General features: G+C 46.5%; 1 protein-coding gene across 4 annotated transcripts in view; it reads left to right on the top strand.

Moving 5' to 3' along the window:
• The window catches only part of Bicc1 (BicC family RNA binding protein 1), a 228,400-nt gene that overhangs the window by 205,343 nt on the left and 11,021 nt on the right, over positions 1-12,036 (top strand). For 3 of the 4 annotated variants that reach the window (XM_031348532.1, XM_031348534.1, XM_031348535.1), the window contains 4 exons: positions 730-895; positions 3,450-3,489; positions 3,843-3,997; positions 9,713-9,869. In XM_031348532.1, the coding sequence (XP_031204392.1) occupies positions 730-895; positions 3,450-3,489; positions 3,843-3,997; positions 9,713-9,869 (518 nt within the window). The remainder of the gene's footprint in view (positions 1-729; positions 896-3,449; positions 3,490-3,842; positions 3,998-9,712; positions 9,870-12,036) is intronic. The other variant, XM_031348533.1, reaches the window with a different exon arrangement.

Here is a 12,036-nt window from a genome sequence, read left to right as displayed (position 1 = left end):
GTGTAGTGATTTGATCCTGGACCCTTTCCCTTGCATTCTACCCCCTGCTCTCATTGCTGCTCTCCTGACCTTTGACCCTAGGGAACTTGAAAAGCTCCCTCATTCCCAGGTCGCATGTCCTCTGTCAACATCTGTCAGGCAAAGCTTATTGCTGGTGTCTTGTCTTCTGACATAGGAATAGAACAGCTGATTGGTTATAATTGAACAAATCAGCAAATCAGCCCATTTTTTTTCCAACTTGGGGTGTACCCCGATACATCATAAGCTCGCTATTTTTCCTCTTAACCAGTGTCACATGCACCCCACACATGCAGTATCTGTCATCTGTCTACCTTCTGGCTTGCTCAGGCTGTACTCAACTTTTGCATAAATCCTTGTCTGGTTGATGTACCAACATCTGAAATCTTATCCCTGTGCACCACAAGCCGAATTCCATTATGTACTACCTATAATGTAGCCTTCATAATGCAAAGCAGTTTTAACCTATAATTTGACACCCAGAGTCGCCCTAGAGCAGTGACCATGGATAAGGTCCTTCCTCATATATCCACTGGGGAGACAGTGGGAGACCTTTGCCTCAGTGTCACCATGCCTTGGCATTGCTCAGTGACTAAATGACTTGCAAAGGCAGGTGACTTCCGAAGCATACACAATGAACACGCACCCGGGAACCACGCGGTCTTGTCAGTATGGGAGGTGGAACAGTGAATTCACAACTCTCTTTCACAGCAGCACTGACAGATTACTCTCAGACCCCGAACTGAGTACCACAGAAAGTCCCCTTGCTGACAAGAAGGCCCCGGGGAGCGAGCGTGCAGCTGAGAGGGCAGCCGCTGCCCAGCAGAACTCGGAAAGGGCCCGCCTGGCCTCACAGCCAACCTATGTCCACATGCAGGTAATGTAGGTGCATCTGCAGGCATCCGAGGGCAGGCGCTGGGCTGGGCATGGAGGAAGCAGAGAGTGTTCATGAGCTGTGCAGAAAACTAGCCTGTCCCCCTGTATCCTGGTCAATGTGACACTCAAGAGTCAGTGTGATACGCAGGGGATGGGATTGGGTTTTGCTGTGAGCATTAAGAATGAAATGCAGAGCAGGGCGGTGGTGGCACACGCCTTTAATCCCAGCACTTGGGAGGCAGAGGCAGGCGGATTTCTGAGTTTGAGGCCAGCCTGGTCTACAGAGTGAGTTCCAGGATAGCCAGGGCTACACAGAGAAACCCTGTCTCAAAAAAAAGAATGAAATGCAAGATTTAGATTAAGGAAAAGTGATTCTTCATACCAGTAAAAATGGTGATTTGTGTTGCTACTCCTGAAGCCAAGGATGCTCATCGGTTACGGGAAGCTTTAGAGACATGTAAGAGAAGATGTTTGTCTTGGATAAGTAGGTCCGATTTTCTTCTGTAGTCTTGGAAATAGAGATAGTAGACTTCATGCCGTTTCACAAAGGGTTATGAGAAGAGGGAGTGTAGAATTTGAGTTCTGTGGAAGGTGATGACAGCCGTGTGGTTTAAATGTTTGTGGTGGCTTCAGACAGCTTCCTCAGCCAGCCCTGCCCGGCCACCACTTTCATAGTGTGACTCAGAACAACCAGTTTACTAAGCAGGAGATTCGGTATTTCATCTCCATATAGATCATGTGTGAGAGGCAGAGATTGAGTGCTTTTGGGGGGGGGGGTAACACACACATAAACATTCTGCTTTCTGCACCAGCATTACTGGGAAGGAGCACCTGCCTTGTAATGAATTCTCTCTCTTCATCCCCACCACCTCTAAAATCTTCACAAAACCCTAGAAATACAAACAAATAAATAACCAACCTGCTGTGTTAAATTAATTCATAGAATTAAGTGGCACTGCTTTCATTCCAGTGTGAATGAATCCTCCTGGTTTTTTGTTTTTTGTTTTTTTTTTTTAAATCCTTTGCATTTGAACATTTTCATGACTATTAAGGTGGACAAAATACAAAGCTTTCACAATACATCAGTGTTAAAAAAAAACAAAAAACAAAAACCAACCAGTTCCCTTTATGACCCCAGTGCCATTCCATGGTTGCCATCTTCTTTGCTCTCATATTTAGATCCCTGTGAATAAATTCTATGGTCCTTTCTTGTACATTGGATGCCAGTATTCTCATGATGACTCCCTAACTAGATGTACTTATACCATTAATGGAAATCTGGCTCCAAAATTACCAGGAAATCTGTGAGAGTCCCTAGTGAGACCTGGCAGAAGACATACTGAAGACCTGCCTCTTTCTATGGCTGAAGACTGTAGCCATCTCTCCATCACCGGAGGGCAATGGCCTCTCTAGCACTCCATCCCCGCCCCCATCTCTCTTCCTCAGTCCTCCAGAGACTGCCGGTTGTTTAGGCTCCAGACAAGTTCTGATACATTGTATCCTTCACAGAGCTCAGCCTAATCTTTTAAGTAGTAGTTCCTCAGTGTTTTTCCACTCCTTGCCCCTAAGAATTAAACTTGATTTTAAACTTCCAGTTCAATTTTTAAGTTGCCCCTCCCCCTCCAAATGTTAAAAGCAGTTTCGTCTAAAAACCAGGCTCTCCAAGATACCACCATATTCGTAGAGCTACTGTGTGTGCTGGGCCACCGCAGTTTATCATCTGGCCCAAGGTTATTCTTAGCTCCTTGCACCCTCTTCCCTGTTCGGTTCCAGACAATGATAAACTAGGAACCTTATATACGCTGGTACTGACTTCTGGGAGACGAGCCAAAGTGCTCTTGCGAGTAGGTTCTTGATCGTCTGTGCTAGGTCTTTAAATCAAATCTTATCTGTTCTCTAGACTGAGGAGGTGGGAATGGGTTAGCATCTGGGATGTAACCATGCCGGCATGGCTTGCTTCAGAAAGACCTGTCCTGGTTTCTGCCTAGTTAGCTGTTCAGTGTTCTTAGCATGGATGTGTGGTCCTCCAGTCTGCAGTACCAGGGTAGGTAGGTTTAATCATACTTCATCATCAGTATGCAAAGCTCGATTGTTGCAGTTATCTAACTTCAAAAGTCAAGGCTTTAGCAGTGTGCTTGATAACTTCCTGTGTGGTATTAGTATCATCCCAGTAACCATCTTGCTTACCTATGTAAAGAAGGATTCTGCGACGGAAGTTGAGACAACCCGATGCTTGTGGTCATTTTGTGACACATTCCTTTGATGTCTAACAACTTTTAGGCTCTTCATTTGCATACAGCAGTCCTGATGTGGAAAATACATGTAATAAAAGATTTAATTGTGTAGGGAAATGACTTACCACGGACTTCAAGTTACACAAAAGCAGTAGATTATTTCAGCTGGTTTTGAAGGAACATTTAAGTTCATCACACTTGCATCGGATGTTTGTGGTCCCGTGATGCAGCGCTTAGCTGGTGCGAGGAGGAGTTATTGGTAGGATGCTTGAGAAAACAGTGACAAAGCCATTATTCATTCTCTCTATATTTCATTTTCAGGCATTTGATTATGAGCAGAAGAAACTATTAGCCACCAAAGGTAAGTGACCAAGGAGTGTTTCCTATCTCCATCTTTCAGTACACCTTCATTTTAAATCTCTCCAGGTGATTTGAAAAAAAAATGGGTGCTTATAAAACAAAACCCAAAAATATTCGAGTTCACGATGCATGGATTCTGCAAAAATAAAATGTATCTTATGAGATACATGATCCTAATTAAGGAGTCCTGTAGGCCTTTCCACATTTATTTTTCAGTGGATAAAATGTTTTATTCTTAGGCATTTCACATTAAGAAATAATATTGAGCTGTAACTTTTTCATAGATGGAAGAAGCCTTGCTCCCCGTCAGAATTACATTAAATACACGCCTGCTTTCTATTCCGTTTTCCAAAGCCATGTTAAAGAAGCCAGTGGTGACCGAGGTCAGAACGCCTACGAATACTTGGAGTGGCCTGGGATTCTCGAAGTCCATGCCGGCAGAAACCATCAAGGAGCTGAGGAGAGCCAACCACGTGTCCTATAAGCCCACGATGACAACCGCCTATGAGGTACATCTTTCCCCAGAACAGCTAGCTCCCTTCTTTCCCTGGCTCTTTACCGTCACAGAATGGGGGACAGAATGGCGTGGCTCCCTCTCTGTTTTTGTGAACTTGTCTCAAATGGATGGACTCTTACAGTGTAGACCTTTCTCTCCCTTCCAAGCTGTTAATCTATATGTTCGATGGAAATTTAAATTTGGGAGTAAGTTTTTGTTGGATGGAGGGTATCTTACATGACCGAGTGGGGCTAAGATCAAGCAAAGAGCAGCTGCAGTGTTTCATAAAAGCTCACAATGAGCCCTTTTGTCCGAGAGTATCACTATCAAGCCACCGTAGGGGAAGAGGCAAGTATTCAATAAAAACAATTTTCAGATCTGAGCTTCAGTATGTCGAGATATGCCAGGAGCGCAGCAGGAAGCATCGAAAGCAGGAGCGGTTCCAACATTCTTATGTTTCCCAGATGTTGGCTGCACAGCACCACGGCGAGGCTGGAATCTGGCATTCTTTGAATGTGGAGGAAGGCCCTGAACTCCCTCCATCCTCCTGGCCAGGCTTCACGTGACTCTGAGCAGACCCTGTCCTCCTGAGAAAGTCAGACTTTGGCCTTAGGGAGTCGGGGGGTCTGGCCAGCTTGCACACAGACAAGCTGGGAGATGGCTGCCAGTGGGTGGGTAAGAATGATTAAACCAAGCACCATCAGTCTCTGTCGGCCCTGCTGGCTTCCAATGTGCTGGCTTCAGAATTGTTAGTCTAATAGTAGCATTTGTAGATGGAGAGCTCCTTTCTCCACTGGACTTCTTTGTCACAAGAGTGTTGCTGGATGCAGGGCAAAAGCAAATACTCTTAATTTTTTTTCTTTATCTCTCTTGTGCAAGCCGGGAAGAAGAAAGCATCATTGAATAGTTCCCCTGGGGAATTTCATTGTCAGGGTTACAGTAGCCACCTGGCAGGCTACATTTAACATTAAAGTAGCCTTCAGCAGCAGGAAAATGGGAGCCATTATGCCACACTGTGGGGCTGTAGGTGTCCACTCCCCCCCCCACCCCCCCGCAGGATGCTGGGGCTCTGAGAGGAAATAGCATCCTCTTTTGTTAGCCGAAGGATTAAGCTGAGACGTGGTCCTGCAGCCTACAGTCAGTGGCCCGCCTCCCTTGCCTCTGCTTGCCACAGAGTAGAGCGGTGGAGTTGTCAGCCAGTCACGCTATAGGTTCTGCAATGTAACATTTAACTTCAGAAATGCGCTTCACTTCCCCGCTTGGAGCCTGACATTATAGCACATTGGGAATTAGGCATAACAGGGCAGAGCTTCTGGGAGCTGATTAAATTCCACCTGTTGTGTGTATAGATTTTGTGAGGCGTCGTTATTCTCATCAGCTTGCATTTTCTTTGGGGTTGCCTTGTCCGGTACCTAGTCACACTAGGAAGCTGCTATGAGTCCTACTGGAGAACCGAATCCACAGGAAAAGCCAGGTTTCTGCAGGGACAGATTTTCTTCCTCACTGGAGGAAGTAAATAGCCATTCAAGCTGTTCATGGGGTTTTTGTGTGTGTGTGTGTGTGTGTGTGTATGTGTGTCCAAAGTAATGGTTTCAGGGTGTTACGTGGACATTAAATGTAATATAGACATAAGATATTAGTGAGAAGTGATCCTGAATTGGATTCACTTAATTCTTTTGCACTTTACGTGGCACATGTTCATGGATAAATTCATAGAGTCCCCACAGACTTCTAGTTCGAAAAGGGGCTCCCAGAGTGGGTGTGTCTTCATCAAGACATAGGCCAGTCAAGACTTGACTTTCCTTTCACAGAGTGGACTAGAACGTCTCCTTAATGAGTTAACTCGAGGAGTGCATAGAGAAAAATGAATTGATGGAGAGCCATGTGACATGGATCACACACACACACACATACACACACGCACAGAAAGAGAGAGAGAGAGACAGACAGACAGACATAATTTTAATCACTTGGAAGAAGAACCTTTTTGTCAAGCTCTCCCAAGATCTCATATGGTCACAGGGACAGAGTGGCTTGGATGTGTTTTGGTTATGAGCCACAGTTGGGTGGCAATGATCCAAGGGAACATTGCTGTAAGAGGTGTTCAGTGCTGAAACACTAATGATGTTTTTTTTTTTTTTTTCTTTTTGGCCAAAACAAACATGGGACCTTGAAATGCCCTCCACTCCTACGTTAACCCAAGGTCAGACAGATGACTTTCTGGGGATGGAAATGTACAGGGCCTCTGTCTAATAGCCGACCTCTCCTGTGTCTTTGTTGTTGTTTTGACTGACTTGGGCTAGCCTGCTCCACTTCCCTGACTGATGTCAGTCAGTCTACTTGTGCAGGCAGTGAAAGTGAGACTGGAGCACAGGGAAGACCCACGTCATCTGCTTCTTTCCATTGTCTCTCTGAAAGCTGAGAAAGGTAGACTCTGGCTTTCCTTAGGAGTGATGCTCTGTACTTGCCTCAGGACCAGGTCTTTCTTCATAAAGAGAGGGGGCCCACATGCAAGATTACTGAGCCGTCTGTGGCAGCAGCTCCCCGGGCAGACAAGCTTCTACTTTTCTCTAATAGCTCAAAAAGATTAAAAACAGGAAGGATTCAGGCTGGCTTCCATGGATGAAGGCTGTGGGGAAGGGTTTAAGAAACAATAGAGAGTGGTTCCTATTGAGAGAATGAGAGAGCGAGGGAGAAGGGATGGGGGAGGGATAGATGGATGGATGGATGGATGAATGGGTAGATGGATGAATAGATAGAGAGATGGGGAGAGATCGATGATGGATGGATGGGTGAATGGATGGATGAGAGTGGGGAGAGATGGGTGGATGGATAGATAGATAGGATGGATGGATAGATAGATAGATAGATAGATAGATAGATAGATAGATAGAAGATGGGGAGAGATGGATGGATAGTCTCTTAGTCAGGGTTTCTATTCCTGCACAACATCATGACCAAGAAACAAGTTGGGGAGGAAAGGGTTTAATTCGGCTTACTTCCACATTGCTGTTCATCACCAAGGAAGTCAGGACTAGAACTCAAGCAGGTCAGGAAGCAGGAGCTGATGCAGAGGCCATGGAGGGATGTTCCTTACTGGCTTGCTTCTCCTGGCTTGCTCAGCCTGCTCTCTTATAGAGCCCAAGACCTCCAGCCCAGGGATGGCACCAGCCACAAGGGGCAATTGAGAAAATGCCCCACAGCTAGATCTCATGGAGGCACTTCCCCAACTGAAGCTCCCTTCTGTGATAACTCCAGCCAACATGTTGTCAAGTTAACATACAAAACTAGCCAGTACAGATAGATAGATGGATGGATGGATGGGTGGGTGGATGGATGGATAGGTAGACAGACATAAATAAGAGATGAGGAGAGATAGATGGATAGATAGATAGATAGTCAGACAGAATATACAGATGTCTGCCATGTTTAAATTGTAGTGTGACTAGAAACACCCTCTCCTTCTTTATTTTTTGCTCTTATTATAAAGAAAAGCAAAGAGAATATGGATGGTAGCATGTGAACTGCAACAGCCTTGGCTGCTGCCGTCCTGGTGGCCTAAAACTACCTAGCCCACTGTGTGCCAAGTGCCTCAGCTTCCTACTGCGGGAAGCTCTGGACTCTGAGTTATTGAGTAGCTGGAGTTGAGCAATTCTTCAAGTTTTTGCACAGCTAAGTAATTACCCTGTCCTCCCTAAAAGTTCTTTAGATGAGAGGCAGGCATTTTCCACCTTTTCTTTTTCCTGCCTGCTTGGTGTTGTGGTGGATCATCAAAAACCAAACAAGGTAGCTTTGAATTGAGCCTCGAAGGCATTTGGGATTTTTTTTTTTTTTCCATTTTCTTTCGCTGTCAACCTCTTAAAAGCTCAGGGGCAGGCCACATATTCTCCAAAGCAAATCAAAGTGTGAGTTGGGAACCATGGATGGTTTTCAGCTTCCCCAACGCTAAGGTAGGGGATCCGATCATGTACATCTCACAAACCACCATGAAAATAGCCCAGTGGATATTTTAGATCTGCTAGTGGAAGAGCAGGAATCACCATCTTTGGAGATCTGCCATTTGCTGGTAACTTGGATCAGTCTGCCAGGCGAGAGGTGAAGGACACTCAGATGTCGAGCTGTAGGACGGATGCTAGCGACTCCCCTGGGCTGCAGCCTTTGCCAGAATTCAGGGTTGTTGGCTCCTGCTATGCTGGACTTATCTTGGTTTAGAATATGAAAGATATTTTCACTGGAAAATCTAGAGATCTTTTTTTTTTTTTCTTCTATCTTAGAAGCCATAATTTCCCTGTAGGATTGCCCTAAACTAGCAACAGCATCCTCACTGAGGCAGGAAAGGGAGTCTTTGGGTGTGACTCAGCATCCCCGAGACCATCCTGTGGTGCACCGCACTGTACATGGTTCGTGGGCTGCTTTAGGCAGTGTTGCTTTCTGGTGGGAGAGAAACAACATGAGCAAGAAGGCAATGGAGAGTCAGATTCCTAGCCCATACCCAGCAGATACTGCTTGGGCCTTAGGAACAGATGACAGGCATGCTGGGAGATGTAGGTGACCAAATAGATAGGACCAGTCTCCCAGGGTCTTGGGAAAGCGCATCGAGTCTCAAGGAGTAATGGGCACGCCCATTCTAACATCAGAACTCACTGGAGAGGTCTCAGAGCAGAAGGCGGGTGGGTGATGGGGGCATCAGAGATGAGGTTCCAGCAAGGGCAATCCATACACACCCTTGGAGAAGCACCTCTGCCTCCGGTTAAGCACAGCAGAAGTTCAAGGATTTACGTGGAAGCATAGATGGTTGCTGCTTTGGTGCTTTAACATACTAGCTGTCATGGTTTGAATACGCTTGGCCCAGGCGGTGGCACTAGTTGGAGGTGTGGCCTTGTTGGAGTAGGTGTGTTACTGTGGGCGTGGGCTTTAAAAGCTCCCACCCCTATCCCCATCCTAGCTGCCTGGAGTTCAGTCTCCTCATAGCAGCCTTCAGGTGAAGATGTAGAACTCCTTAGCTCTGCCCGCATCATGCCTGCCTGGACGTTGCCATGCTTGATGATAATGGATGGAAACTCTGGACCTGTAAGCCAGCCCCCGTTAAATGGTGTCCTTTAAAAGAATTGCCTTGGTCATGGTGTCTGTTCAGAGCAGTAAGACCCTAAGACACTAGCCTTGTTTTTATGTGCTAGATTACAGAGGGAGGCAGTAAGACTAACAATGTGAAGAGACACCGTGACTGAGGCAACTCTTACAAAGGACATTTACTTGGGGCTGGCTTACTAGTTCTGAAGTTCAGTCCATTGTCATCATGGCAGGAAGCATGGCATCATCCAGGCAGGCCAGGCATTGGAGAAGGAGCTGAGAGTTCTACATCTTGTTCTGAAGGCAAACAGAAGACCGGCTTCCAGTCAACTAGGGGGAAGGTCTCTCATAGCCCACCCCCACAGTGACACACTTCCTCCAGCATGGCCACACCCCCTAATAGTACCACTCACTGGGCCAAGCGTATTCAAACCACCACACTCACCCAGGACATTTTAAACTAGAAGAAGGATTCTTTTCACTGGGGACTCTGTAGGCACTTTCATAGTCAGGTCCCCTTGGTGAGGACCTTATACCATCTGCATTTGTCCTTGGTACCTTCCTGAGAATGGGTGGGCCCCAGTTGTGTTGGTGTCATTCACATTTATTTTCTCCACTTTGTTGAACTCTTCCTCCCGCCGGCTTGGACTCTTTTCAGGGCTCCTCACTGTCTCTCTCGAGGTCCAGCAGTCGGGAACACCTGGCAAGTGGAAGCGAGTCAGACAACTGGAGAGACCGGAATGGAATAGGCCCCATGGGTCACAGCGAGTTCTCCGCACCGATCGGCAGCCCCAAGCGCAAGCAGAACAAATCAAGTGAGCTTGATTTCCGGTTACGCTTTCAGGCGTCGGCTTGTATGACACTTTTACCTTGAGGCGGGTAAGGCGTAGGCAGCTCACTCCTGAGGTGTGAAGTGCTTGGTGTGAGTCTCATGTAGCCTCTTTCTAAGGACTGCCTGGTTCCTCCCTGTGAAGGACTCTCAGTTCCCTCCTCTCAGTGGATTTTGTACCTGGCCTATACTCTGGCACTTGCTGTCCCCAAATGCCATCATTTACGCGACCTACCCTGTAGGATTTGAGGTCTGTGAGTCAGTGATACCTAGAGAGTGCTAACTGAGTACCGCGCCCCAGGCCGCGCCTCACACCTAGCAGAAGCATATTCTGTAGATGTCTGTGGAGGGAATAATGCAAGCATTCGTACACTCCTATGCCTCCACCTATGGAAGCACTTGAGGAAGGTCCGGTCAAAGGAGTACACTGAAGAAAAGCTCACTCTTAAAGGTGAAAAATAGGACTCTTTGCTTAAATTTTAAATTTTGAAATGCCGTAGGTGAGTACTGTAGCTACATCATTTTCTCCCCTTCCTTCCATGCCTTTCTAACTCCTCTCAGGAGCCAGGGGTTGCCTGTAGCTCTACAGCTACAGGTGGGACCTTATGAGATTTCCCCAGTGGACATTGGCCTGTCAACTGGTTTTGTCATTATGCAGATCTCGTTTGGGCAAGATAGATTAGCGTAAACAGAAAAATCACTCCAAATCGTGGGCATTCTGCCCAAGCAGATGTGGTTGAGATTGAACGGGGGTTGCTTTATCTATAAAAGCATCCACTCTTCTAGGTGGTAGAAACAGGGAGACGAGACCAATGATGGCACAATGACCAGGAAGTGTGTTGATAATGCCTGTTTATTCAGGGTTCTTGCGAAATTGGGAATTCCAAAAAAATATAGCCCAGGATATCTGAAGGCATCAAAGATGTGTGCTGTGGACTTCGTAGCCCGTGGTTTTTCGTTAATCAAGGTGGCTGGGTTGTGAGGTGTATCCAACTTGAAGACACCCATGGTCTTTACCCAGTCCAAATCGGAAAGAGGGGTCAGATCAACTCTTCTCCCCATGAACCATTTGTAGCTGGAGACGATGTCAACTCTGATTCGCTAAACGCCCACAGTGCAGTCAGCCCAGAGGGGGGCTGCTGTTCCACAAAGGGCTTGGGATGTGGGTGTCTTTGCCTTGTAGCCCAGTGTACGTTGGCTTTGAATTTCTCCTTTCCTTCAGCTAACCTTAGATACTTAGCCTGACTGTACTAAATTGTTGAATTAAAAGTTAGGTTAAGATGAGCTTGTGGGGAAAAAAGGGGGGGCGGGGGATTAATGGAGCCCAATTGTCTTGCTTTCCCCAGGAAACTGTAAAAATGTGGGTCGGGTTTTAAAAAAGGTACAGGTTTGTGTTATCAACAGCTAACACAAACATCCACACAAAGTTATGGGCCATTATAAATATTGGCCCACGGCAGTCTCTATTTTCAAGTATATTTAAATTTTTATGAATATGTTTTACTCGGCCCAAATCTACAGTATACACATAATACTGGTTCAGCATTATCATTCTCACAAAGAACATGAGCGTGGCCACTTTTTCTTTGGCCCCTGGGTCTTAGCCTCAAAGTCTCTTCCTTCTTAGCATCCTCTGTTTATACACCGCTTGCTGAAGCCTAGAATTTGGTAGCATCCCTTTGCTCTCCCAGAAGGTAGGTTCATCACTTGGACAGTAACTTACATGATCACTCTGTGGTGAGCTTACACCCACTCAAGGGCAAGGACTGCTGAGGGGCTCCCAGGACATGGCTTTATAGCACCCTTGAAGTACCCTTTGGTAGAGGGGGTGGGGCAGGGGTGGAGCTTCTGCGTTACTTCCAAATGATGGCCCAAGGATCTTATTTTAAATGCTAGTTTAGGATCGCTTCATATTCTTCCCCTAAGAAAACACTGGCTTACAAAAAGGAAAAGAGATGTGAGTGAATGACTGGCCTTTGGGATGTTGCAGAGATCTGTGCTCAGTTTGCATGGGGGGAATGAGGGGATGTGATGGGTGACACATGCACCTATGCAAAGCAGACTCTGAAGATTCCCTGCTACAGAGCCTCGGAGTGGCCTGCATGGATCTGCCTGGCCTGGAGGAGCATCCTCTCCCTTTCTCCTTCTCTCCC

This window comes from Mastomys coucha, unplaced genomic scaffold (assembly GCF_008632895.1).
Source record: "Mastomys coucha isolate ucsf_1 unplaced genomic scaffold, UCSF_Mcou_1 pScaffold3, whole genome shotgun sequence".
Classification (NCBI taxonomy): domain Eukaryota; kingdom Metazoa; phylum Chordata; class Mammalia; order Rodentia; family Muridae; genus Mastomys; species Mastomys coucha.
The sequence above is the reverse complement of the archived record's forward strand: the minus strand, read 5'-3'. Positions and strand labels throughout refer to the sequence as shown.